Source organism: Aplysia californica, unplaced genomic scaffold (assembly GCF_000002075.1).
Source record: "Aplysia californica isolate F4 #8 unplaced genomic scaffold, AplCal3.0 scaffold00207, whole genome shotgun sequence".
NCBI classification, from domain to species: Eukaryota; Metazoa; Mollusca; class Gastropoda; order Aplysiida; family Aplysiidae; genus Aplysia; species Aplysia californica.
This window is the reverse complement of record NW_004797477.1, coordinates 273,092-286,128: the sequence shown is the minus strand read 5'-3', so window position 1 is coordinate 286,128 and position 13,037 is coordinate 273,092. Positions and strand designations below refer to the sequence as shown.

The 13,037-nt window shown below is 39.6% G+C and overlaps 1 protein-coding gene across 1 annotated transcript in view; it reads left to right on the top strand.

Moving 5' to 3' along the window:
• The window catches only part of LOC101852411, a 68,323-nt gene that overhangs the window by 6,119 nt on the left and 49,167 nt on the right, over window positions 1–13,037 (top strand). Inside the window, exons 2-4 of the mRNA XM_013083042.2 lie at window positions 6,226–6,572; window positions 10,208–10,404; window positions 12,851–13,011. Coding sequence (XP_012938496.1) covers window positions 6,226–6,572; window positions 10,208–10,404; window positions 12,851–13,011 — 705 coding nt within the window. The remainder of the gene's footprint in view (window positions 1–6,225; window positions 6,573–10,207; window positions 10,405–12,850; window positions 13,012–13,037) is intronic.

Sequence of the window (13,037 nt, the reverse complement as noted above, 5' to 3'; positions counted from 1 at the left end):
CCCCCCCTCTTAAAAAAGATACTAATAACTGCACATGCCCCGAAATTGACGAGCGCCTGATTCCACCTCATCATGACACAAATGTGCCCGACAGCCCGTCATCATTGTATACAGCAGATAATATTCTCGTAAAACGGTTGAGACTTGGTAGTATTTCCCAAATATTTATTGACACGTTCAACGTTTCGCCGTCTACAGGCTTCATCCGAAACATTCAAAAGATAAATGTCTAAACGTCCATCATCATTGTCCAGGGAAAAAACGATTGTCTTGAGCAGGCGGATGTCTCGTACAGTGTCGGTACTATGTAGAAGAAACGCGAGGAGGGAAAGGGAAAGATTTGCTTTATGAAGATGATTTGTCTTAGATATTAAAATGTGGACGTTAGAGCAGATTTGAATGTAATGTACTTTTTGGCTGTTGTTCACTATGTCTTGTACGATTTGTCTGTCGTTCCTTTCTCCTGTAATTAGTGACCAGTGCGCTAAGTGACTAGTGCTTGTATTGACCAGTGCGGTAACTGAACAGTGCGCTAACGAGGTATTTGTCTGTACGCAAATGATGGGTCAGTGCAGAATTAACAAACGATGGACCAGTTAAGAATTAATAAACATTGGGTTAGTGAAGAATGAACAAACGATGGGCCAGTGAAGAATCAAAAACAACAGTAGCAGCAACAACTACAATAACAGCAGCAGCAACAAAAACAACAACAACAACAACAACAACAACAACATCAACAACAACTACAATAAAAACACATCATATTGTTCAGCAGATTATAAAACGACTGCTTTTGGTAGGTGTAAACAATTAGTTAATTGACAAAAGACTGTGCTAAAAGATTGAATCCAGGGCTCGAGAAACACGCAAAGAGAGAAGAGAAAACTTGAAAGAAGAGGATAAGATCACATATTATATTGATCTCCTAGGGAAAGTTCAAATTGCGAAGACAAATTTGTTTTTCTTCTTTCTCGTTCTCGATGACAGCAGCTAGATCTAGACAGTCAGTCCGATGTCGCGCTCAAACTGTGCAGCCCGCTTTAAATCTAAGAGACTGCCATAGAGCTTTCTCTCAAGGGGAGTCGCATTCCGCCACGTCTGTGTACGAGTGGTGGCGTAGCGCTGGCTTTGCTGAATGATAATATGCAAAGACAAATAAATATGAGGCAGCGGGCTGAAATCATGCGATCGTCAAAATACAGAAATTAGAGAAATGGGAATTTTTCCGAAAGTTTGGAAGATTTTATCGAATAAATATATTTTTTTGGGGGGGGGGGGGGGGAGGGGGGAGCGGGGTCAACCTCTTTTATGTCCATATATAAAGACATTTCCATGTGAGTTTTACTGGAAAAACATTGATTAAAGGCACACTTTGTGTCATTTTTTTGTTTTCAAAGACTCTTTAGCCATTGTACTTACCAAACTTTGGCCGCTTTTTCTCGCTAATTTCACCACTGAAACCAGGCGACCTCACTTTCTTTTATCGTATATATCTTTATTCTATTCAAGATATATGTATATCTATTTCATTGAAAGCAAGGCAAATAAATCAGCTTTCCGATAATTCAATAACTTCACATACATGAAAATTGACGAGCGTCTGATTCCACCGCTTCGTGAAACATAGGAAAAAAAGTCTATGGTGAAAGATTGGATCTGGAGCTTAAGAAACACACACACAGAGTAGAGAAAACTTGAAAGGAAAGCATAATCAGACCACAAGTTTTGATCTCCTTGGGAAAGTTCAAATGGCAAAGACAAATAAATATTAAGCATCACAGTGAAGTCAGGCGCTCGTCAAAAGACAGAAATCGGAGAAACAGGAATTTTCATGAAAGTTTTTTTGGGAGGGGGGAGGGTGGGGGCTCAGTCTCTTCTAGGTCCATATAAAATGACATTTCCAAGTGAATTTTACTGAAAAGCATTGATTAAAGTAAAACATTCTGTCATTTTTCTGTTTTCAAAGACTCTTTAGCTATTGAACTTACCAAACTTTGGCGGCTATTTTCTCGCTAATTTCACTACTGAAATCAAGCGACCTCCCTTCCTTCAATAGCATAATATATCTTTATTCTATTCAAGATATATGTATATTTATTTCATTGAAAGCAAGGCAAATAAATCAGCTTTCCGAGGATTCAATAACTTCACATGCAAGAAAATTGACGAGCGCCTGATTCCACCGCTTCGTGAAACATAGGAAAAAAGTCTGTGGTGAAAGGTTGGATCTGGAGCTTAAGAAACACACACACAGAGTAAAGAAAACTTGAAAGGAGAGCATAATAAGACCACATGTATTGATCTCCTTGTGAAAGTTCAAATTGAAAAAACAAATAATATGAGGCAGCGTTGTGAAATCAGGCGCTTGTCAAAATAATGAAATCGAAATATTTGGGTTTTTTTTTAGGCTCAACATCTTTTATGTCCATTTAAAAACACATTTCGGTGTAAATTTCACTGAAACACATTGATTAAAGGCACAAAAATGATGAATTTTTATTTTCCAATGACTCTCAAACTATAAAAGTTACCAAATTTTGGCAGCCACTTTCTCGCAAATTCACCCCTTAAACCAGGCTTTTTCAATCGCAAATATTCGATTTCTATTAAAGGTAGACGGGTGCATTTTTCAGGTAAATCAAGAGAATACAATAAACTTTACAATGATACCTATAACTTTACATGCCTCAAATTGACGAGTGCCTGATTCCCCCACGTCGGTGACATGAAGCAAATTCATTCTGTTCTTAACTCACGCTTCCTTTCAGTTAGGGGGAGATTGTTTATGATTTCGTAGTCACCATGACTGGGGGTACCATTGTCATCCGTAAAAGATGTCATAACATTATGCATAAATAACCTCACATTCGAATTTGTTTTTTGTTTGTGTGTGTCAGGCAATAACGGATTATATCAACATCGCATTATTACGCCACATGACGTCAGAACACACATAATGGGAACGCTCAGGTGTTTGTTAGCTTAAGGCAAATCCCTGTTTAAATCGGCAAGTGTGAACTCACTATCTGCCTGCACATAATACCTCTTATTTCTATCCCCTGGATACCCGTCCTTTTAATAATATTAATAACGCATTTTCAAAAATCACCGCGGAACATAATTAACGTAGAGTCAGAAGTAAGCTCTGGTTATAACACGAACTTGTACATTTCTGAAATAGGAAACGGTAAGGAAACAGTAGATGCTGTATCAAATGTTCCCAGTTACAACACAACCGTGATCAAAGTCGCCTCTAACATAGACTATTATAGTGCGGCCGCGGGCTCTCGTGTCATAGATGTGACGGTGTTCTGAGGTAAAATTATCGAGAAAATGGTTGCAAAACTTGGGAAACTTCCATAGCCTAAGAGTCTTTGGAAACTGAAAATTTACATTTTTGCGACGTTTCGCCTCTCATTCAAAAGGTCCCAATCCGGGTAGCGACGGAACATTTTCTTGTCTCAAATTTTCTCCTAACACATCTTTTCCTGCTCTCTAACAATGTTCTGTCGTCTGCTTTCGTCTCCACTTTCTGCTCCCACCCCCTTCATCTCCTTTATCCCCTCCTCTGAGCTTCTGACTCTTTCTGCAGTCTTTCTACTGCTTCTCCTTGGTTCCTTCTAACTGCTGTCTTTCAGCCACACCCATGATCTTATGGTACGTAAGTTCTACACTTAGCCTTCTCGGAGAGGGCGAAAAATCTCGGAGATCCCGAGTGTAAATTGTGCACGTTAAAGATCCCTTGGTGGCCCGAAATAGATAAGAGTAGGCTTTGGCCGCCACCCGGGCAAAATTCAAATATTCCTACCAACTGAAAATGTTTGATGTATCCCGGGCGCTCATTTGACCTTATGCAGTTGCGAGTGCCGTAAAACATTTACCCCCCAAATAAACCCAATGAATATATATATATATATATATATATATATATATATATATATATATATATATATATATATATATATATATATATATATATAGTGCGGTAGAGGTAGGCAAGACCAAAGACAAACCCCACATGTTACCAGTCCACATGCCGTGTTATCCACAAGTCGTGACGTCGTTCGAAGACCTGAGCTCGTTATAACTCCACAGACACAAGACGTCTCTTGTCAAACAGAATTAATTAACGATGTGAATATTGCCCTGGAGATATAGCGCTTTTAATTTCCGCCTTCAGAAATATTAGCAATCATGACTTGGCTTGACAGTGAGCAGTTTTTAACTTCTCCGTGAGATGCTCGTTTCTGACTCGATCAATGTCAGATGCTGGAAGGGTCACACTTGGGTCACTCTTGCAGGTGTGGCATTTGTCGACACATCGATGACTGGGCTTTTGGGCTCAATTGTATTTCCCTATCACGACTTGTCGAGCTCAACCTAGATAGCTGTTGCTTGTTTGCTCTGTCTTCTCTTTCGTCGTCTTACCACTTGCTACTCTAGATCAATTCTATTTTTCAAATCACAAACAAACCTTATGAATGCTTATGATATACACTACACAAATATGACCATACCGATGACAGACTGAATTTGACAGCCACATCATAAGGTGGAAGTAATATTTTCTACATTGAAGACAGTTGTTTAGCGCCAATGCTACTTCTTCTAAGAATGTAATCCACCCGGAGTTTAAAATAGCGCAAACAGTAACGTTATTGTTACTTGTTATTCCATAATCAATAACTAAAAACAAAACGTAAACAATGTTCCCAAAAGCATTTGCATTAAGAAATTGCATCATAATATTTTTCATCTCATCTCGTCATATCCCTCCCCTCAGCTCAGACTTTTTCTTGCCCCCATTTCATCTATTCTAAGTGATCTTACTTTATTAATCCAAACATTTCATTTCCTCTCAATCTATCTTATTTTATCAATATATTTTTCATTTTCCTTTATTTACAACGTGATAATTCATCTCGTTTTATTTTTTAACCGTTTTGTTCTACTAAAAACATCATTCTCTACACTGTTTCGTTAGTTCTTTTCAGGTTTAGTTAGGGTTTTACGGCTATTGCGTGCAACACAATTAGGTCATAATATCATAATCGGGTGCCAGATCTGTGACAGACCTGGACGTTCACGGTTCGAATGCTCTTAAAAAAACTACATTATCCTGATCTTTCCCCGACACTTATCTGTTTAGGTTCGCTAAGTAAGTTGCTCTGGGCCTACCCCTGGCTCGTTTTCCTGTAATTTTGAAAGAGAGAGAGAAAAATGTTCAAGGCCTTTATGTTTATTTAGGCGTCCCCAAAACGGCCCTTGTCTTTTCCTGATTGTTTTTATCAGCGAGCGGCCCACGTTGGCTTCTTCAATACTACCTCATAATATTATAAGTGCATATGTGAGGCAGCGTGGTGGAATCAGGCTCTCGTCAATTTTTGGGTATGTAGAGTTATTGGCATCATCTTAAAGCTTGTTCACGTGTCTTTATTTGGATGAAAGAAATATCCATTTATCTTGAATGCAAGTCGAAATATTTGCGAAAGAAGGAGGTGGGGGTCACCTGTTTTCAGAGGTAAAATTAGTGAGAAATGGCCGCCAAAGATTAGTTATTTCCTTAGCTTAAGAGCCCGTGGTAACTGAAAATTTACATTTTTGTGTGCCTTTAATCAACGTTTTAAAGAAATGTCCACACAGAAATGAGTTCTTTAATGCGCATGAACGATGTTGAGTCAAAAAACAAAAATTTGATAACAATTCACAAACCTGCGGAAAAATGCAAGTTTCTTCACTTTGATTATTTTGACGAGAGCCTGATTCCACCACGCTGCCTCACATATTTATTATTATTATTATATTATGCAATTTACCGATTGGCACAATCTTAGGACTGCACTAGTCGTTTTAACAATCGTATAATTGCACGGCAATCTGAAGATTGTGTTAATATTTTATATTTTGAAAGTAATTAAAAAAACAAAAACACTTCCATTTTTATTCTTTGACATATATTTTCAAAAGTGTAAAAATATTAAAATTAAAATTAGCGTATGAAACTGAAGAGCACACAAAAATGATACAATGTCAGGTATCAAAAGTGTAAAAATATGAAAATTAAAACTAGATTTTAAATTACCATAAGAAACTGAAGAGCTCACAAGAATGATACAATTATACGATCGTTAAAACACGCAGCGCAGTCTTTAGATTGCGCCGATCTGCAAATAGCGCAGTACCCATAATAATATTATAAACTACTCTTCCCTCATTTCCCAGCTGTGACGCCAGAATCCACCATGGACTCGCTGTCTGGCTCCAGGACCTCCTCCCTCTCCAGCTTCCACATCCCCAAGGGAAGCTACTGCGCCACCAAGCTCAACTTCCAGACACAGCACGGGCGCCACTTCCTGCTGGCCATCCTCCTCAGTGTGGGTTTTGTCCCCGTCCTTACTTTGCTCATCCAGAACTTGATCCGCGTCTCCGCCGCTTCCAAGACCCTGACACTGAACAACGAGGCGCTGGCCATCGTCGAGGCGGCCCTGGGGGTCAAGGAGGTCATCTACAGCCTGCAGCTAGAGAGGGGCTACTCCTCACTCTACGCCAGCTCGGGTGGGGATATCGAGGTGATGGGAATCTTAAATTTGTGTCTGGATGCGGTGGAATCAGGCGCTCGTCAATTTTTGGGCATGGGGACATAGTAGTATTATCTTAGAGGTTATTCACTTGCCTTTCTTTCAATGACAAAAATATCCTTTTATCTTGAATAGAAGTAGAGATATTTGCGATTGAAGGAGGTGGGGTCGCCTGGTTTCAGAAGTAAAATAAGTGATGAAATGGCCGCGGAAGCTTGGTGACTTCTATAGTTTAAGAGTCCTTGGAAACTGCAAATTTGCCTTTGGTGTCCCTTCAATAATTGGGGGTTTTCTCCCATAAAATCCAAATATAAAAGTGTTTTTGAATGGACATACAAGGCGTTGAGCCAACGAACAAAATTCCGAACTGGCCGAAAAATGCCGATTTCTCAGATTTCATTATTTTGACGAGCGCCTGTTTTCACCACGATAACTCATTTTAAATTCTGTGTTGGTATTGTAAAATATTGTAAATATTTCTGTAAGGTGTCAGATGTTCCTCCAAGCCGCCCCCCCCCCCACCATCAACCGCCCCACTTTGGTTTTGGTCTGCTATTTAAAGTTATAGAGATGATCTAATAGTAAAAGTACAAATCCTGTAGATTTCGTTTTAATGTGTGAATGGTTTGTGAAAATGTTTCCAAAACGCTTAACACCCTCTTCTGAAAAATCTAGAACATAATTTATTGAGATGCGAACTGTTTGGCCCCTACCTACTGGAACGAATCTCAATCCAGGCTGAGTGTTATAATAATAATAATAATAATAATGATAATAATAATAATAATAATATAATAGTAATGTAGATCCTTTCTATGGCGCCCTCTCCCGTGTGAACACAACCTTACGAAATGAGCACATACAAATGAAATACATAATAAAAATAATAATAATATGCACAACGCAATTCGCAAAATACAGCATCCCTCCAGAGAGACTCTGAGACTCACAAACTGATGCACGGGAGTTGATTAAGACCAGGTCTTGTACGTGTGGTCACAGTATCTATTCGGAGACAACGGAAATAGACCAATCAAAATGCTTTGTGCTTCTAGACCAAGTAATAAAATCTAGGGGGTTACAGGGGGCATGCTCCCCTGTTTTAACCCATAATTTGATATTTTGCTGTTAAGTTTGAATTTTTTTAAAAATAATTGATTTGCGAAAGTTTTAGTGGCTATATATACGTGATCTGCAGCAAATAATACACAGCTTGACCCCCCCCCCCCCCCCAAAGCAGTGCATATGTGTGCGGGAGTTCGTCTCCGAATAGTTCCTGGGTGCTCGCCGGAGTCGTCTCCGAATATCTTCTGCAACGTGTGGTGGAGTAGAGGTTAACTATAGCTGCTATATAACAATATTTCTGAATTAAACACTCCGTTCTGAGGAACAAACCACCTCACCTGTTGTCTCGAGTGACGCGAGAATTTGTGTCACGACACGGTGGAATCAGGCGTTTGTCGATGTTTAAACATAAGGAGTTGTTGGTATCCTCTGAAAGCTGATTTATTTGCCTTGCTTCCAATGAAATAGATATCTATTTATCATGAATAGAACTCAAGATATCTGCATTTGAAGGAAGTGAGATCGCCGGGTTTCAGTTGTGAAATTGGCGAGAAAATAACCACCAAAATTTGGTAACTCCAATAGCTAAAAAGACTCCGAAAACATAAAAATGACGTAGATCTACGTTGTGTCTTTAATAAATGTTTCTCAGTAAAATTTACTTTGAAATGTGTTTTTATATAGACACAAAAGAGGTTAGGCCAAAACGTAAACAATCGATAAAAAAGTTCAAACTCGCGGGAAAGCGCCAGTTTCTCTGATTTCAATATTTTTACGAGCGCCTGGTTTCATCACGCTGCCTCACATATTTTGTTTAATGAATAGCTAAAGTAGTGGTGGCTGATAGAGTGGTGTCAGAAACAGTTAGGTTGTTTACGAGTGATTAATCACCCGGCTGGAAACAAGGCTAGTTCTTTATCGAGGAGCTGATAAACGGAGAGAAGTTAAATACGCCAGTCACGATAGACAAATGGGAAAGAAAGTAGAATACTTTCGCACCTGTTCGTATTGGTGCAGTTGTGTGCTAGTTTGACACAGTGTTAATCGAATCATGAATCTATTTATAGTTACCTACACCCCCCCTCGTGTACCCGCGGCATTCATCATTACCATCATCATCATCATCATCATCATCATCATCATCATCATCATCATCATCAGCAGCAGCAGCAGCAGCAGCAGCAGCAGCAGCAGCAGCAGCAGCAGCAGCATCCAGTGCCAGATCTGCGACAGACATCCGCGATCATAGTTCTCCATTCATTCCTTTGCTTGGATACTCTTAAAAAAAGCTTCCCTAATCTTTCTCTGTCACCCACTTGTTCAGGTTCCCCCAGTAGGTTGCTCTGGGCTTACCCCTGCCTCATTTGCCTTCAATTTTATTAATGAGAGCTAGATGTTCAAGACCCTTAATGTTTATTCAGGTGTCACAAAAACTGCATTTAATTTTGTCGTTTCCAGATTGTTTTTAACAGTGAGCGGTCAAGCACTACCTCATTTGATTTCTTTTCCTTCCACAATACTCTTAGCAGTCTGCTAAGAAACCACATTTCTGTTGCTTCTATTTCATTTTCACTGTCTTTAGTGATTGTCCAGCATATATTTTATTTAGGGGGTAAACAAAAGGGAAAATAATCTAAAGTGAAATTAATTGTCAATATCGGTCCCACAAAACAGTTCGTTGCTACTTTTTGTTGCGCACTATTTTTTTTCTTTGTGTTGGAAACGTGTAGGATTATAATATACTACTGTACGTTTGTGCGTTCTTTTGAATGAAAGTTGACTGGTTCTCTGAAATTGTTTGACTGTATTAATTATTGTTGATTCTCTGTTTATGAGAGATGGGGAACAGAGATTCAGTGTTTTTGCGGAGGTGTGGGGCGGGGATGGGAAGTGGTTCAATAAATTTTGGATTTGGAAAGGGGGGCGGAGTGAAATATTTCTATCTTCAGAGAAAAGTGAGAGATAGGGATGTTATTTACTCACCAGATGATCTAAATTCTCTTAAAGGGGTGTAAAAACACCTCCAGTTACTGTAACTGAAAAAAAGAATGCATAATATGTTGTGGAAGTAGTCATACAGGGTAGATAAATATCAATTTTATCCAACCAAACAACGAAAATGAGCACAAGGGTGACCGAGTTAATATGTTTTGCGCCAATTACCGATCGGTGCATGCACCGCTCGTTTTACCGATTGTACAATTGGATTGCGCTGCGCGTTTTAACGATCTTATAATTGTATCATTCTTGTGAACTCTAGAGTTTCATATGTCATTTTTAAATGTTATTTTCATATTTTTTTTCATTTTTGAAAATATGATATGTAAATGTTCCTTGGGGTGAGTAAAAGAATAAAGATATGATGGAAGTGAATTTGAAAAGAAAATGAATTTAAAAAATATAAAATATTAATCCAATTTTTAGATTGCCACGCAATTATACGATGGTTAAAACGCGTAGCACAATCTGAAGATATATAGCACCGATCGGTAAAAAGCGCGGAACAAATGCAACAAAACTAACTCGCTCTCGCTCGTCCTTCCACCCACTCGTTTGACCAGGTGAGGAACGCCATGCTGTCTCAGAGGATGCACGTGGACGATACCTTGTTGGGCCTGAGTCTGTGGCCGGGCGAGAGCCAGGTGGGCAACACGACCCGGATGTCTTCCCTTAGGGCACAGAGGGAGTCGCTTATTCGATTCCGGCACGATATCGACGTGTCCAACAGCGGCGAGTACGATATCGTGGACTACTTCAGGTATATCTGCACTCATTTCTTTTTTTTGGGTGTTTTTGTTTGTTTGGTGTGTTTTTTTTGGTAAGTGTTTTACGGCGATCGCAGCTGCATACCGTCCTATGAGCGCGAGGGGCGTATTAAACATTTTCAGTTGGTAGGACATTTTAAATTTTTCCCAGGGGGTGGCTGAAGCCTCCTACTATTATCGATTTTAGACCACCAATTGATATTTAAGGTGTGCAACTTGCGCACGGGTCCTCCGAGATTGTTTGCCCTTATCTGAAAAGTCTAGGTGTAGATCTTTCCTACCAGAAGATCAGGGGTGTGGCAGAAAGACAGCAGTAGAAAGGAGCCAAGGAGAACCAGTAGAAAGGCTGCAAAAAGAGTGAGGAGCCCAGAGGAGGACGCAAAGGAGGTGAGGGGGTGGGGGCAGAAAATGGAGACGAAAGCAGACTACAGAACATTGCAAGGAAGGAGGAAAGGAGGTGACAGGAGACAATAAAATCTAAGAGAAGAAACATTTTCGTCGCTGGATTCGAACCCGAGATCTTTGCATGAGTGACGACCGCCTTAATCTCTAGGCCACGAGAGCCCCCCCCCCCCCCTCGCGTCTGTTTAAAGCCACTAGACTACTTCAAACCCGTTGTTGCTAACGTTTAAGGCCGTTACACTACTTTATTCTTCACAGCCATTGTTGTAGATGCTTAAATGACCAAAATTGAGTCGATAGTGCCGTAACACATCTACTCAATCAATCAGTCTTTATACTTCACAGCCATTGTTGTTGATGTTTAAGGCCATAAGACTACTTTCTACTTCATGGCCGTTGTTGCTGATGTTATTATGATAACAACAATAACTGTGATGATTATGTAGATGAGGAAAGAATACTATTAATTGTTTACGATTTTGTGGTTTGATGTGAAGGCTACGAATGTAAGCCAGACGCAAAACTATTTTTGAAATTAAAACAATTTCAGTTTTGAGAGAATATCATTACTGTATTTTGCCGGATGACTAAAGAACACAAGTAGTATTTTCCATAAGTAACGCTCTTTTCGACATCTCGGGGCTTTGTGCGTTATATGAACTAATTACTTCGCTTGTCCCTGTGTGTAGTACGGCATCTCAACATATTGAAGAATTGTACATTTTGTACTTTATACCTGGTTACCTGGAGGTTTCATCACTGACTCAGAGGTTGACGTTTAATGACCATTCATCTTTCGTGGTCGCGAGCTGCATTTACACATTCTGCCGTATCCAGTCCACTCCATCATGTTCTTATGTTGACCATCCATATTATTTTTTGCCTTCCTATGGCTCTTCTGCCCCACATTTTTCCTTCAAGCACCTCTTTCACAATGGTCTCGTTTCTTTTTTAAATGGCCATAGTATTGTATTTTTCAACATTTTATTTTGCTTAGCAGGTTTTGTCTTGTGTGTAGGATCTAACACACCTTTTTGTTTGTCTTTTTTGTATGGTGAAATCAGACGCTCGTCAAAATAATAAAAGTGAAAAAACTGGAATTTTCCCGCAGGTTTGGGAATTTTATTGAATTTTCATATTTTGGCTCATCACTTTTCATGTCCATTAAAGGGCGCATTCATGTGTTGATTATACTAGAAAACGTTGATTGGAGCACGAACAAAAGTAAATTTTCAGTTCTACGGCCTCTCAAAGCTAAGGAAATACTTAACTTTGGCGTCTATTTTCTCGCTATTTTCACCTCTGAAACCAGGCGACCCCCACCTCCTTCAATCGCAAAGATTTCAACTTGTAGCCAAGATGAATGGATATTGTTTTATCAAAAGCAAGGCATATGAACAGGCTTTACAATGATAAAACTGAACATGCCCAGAAATTGACGGGCGCCTGATTCCACCATATATCAACTAACTACGTGGGTGATTGGCGGGTGCCTGGTGTGGTTTGCTCCTTCTTTCCTATAAAAAATCTATCATCTCTATCTCCCCTCGTTCTTTTTTGTGTTAGTTACTCTCTTGTAGCACCTCTAATCTTAGGCATTTAAATGACCTTCTAGTGTTGCAAGTGCCGTAAAACTCTTACTAAAACTAAACCAACTAAAATTACATCGGGTCGTCCTTCTGTGCCTCCCTTAATAATAATAAATGACATTTATATAGCGCTCAAACCCGATAAAATTACACAGGCTCTGAGCGCTTTACAATGCAGTACAACGTACAACGGACAATAGTAACATAAAACGATGTGTTCTGACTATAGAAAATTATTCCAAATATCCATTTTATTAATTTAAAAACACAAACGAATTCAGCTGACATTTGAATTTAAAAAAAAAAAAAGATTTATACTATATCCCTTATCCCACAGCACAGACATCTGTTTGTGTCGTTCATGGGTGACACATGTCAACTAATTACATCGCTTTGTCCCTCTGTCTCCCTCGTCTCATTCCTATGTCCCATGTCCCGTGGTCCACAGCGGAGACATCTCGGTGTTTCTGGCGTTCATGGGGACGCTTGTCCGTTCTGTCGGCGTGGCTGGGGCCATCTGGCCACGTATTGTGGCCTTCATCAGCCTGTCCCACAGCACAGAGGAGGCGGGCCAAGAGAGGGCCAAGGGCGCCATCTTCTTCTCCACGGGTAATAATGATGATAATAATAATAAT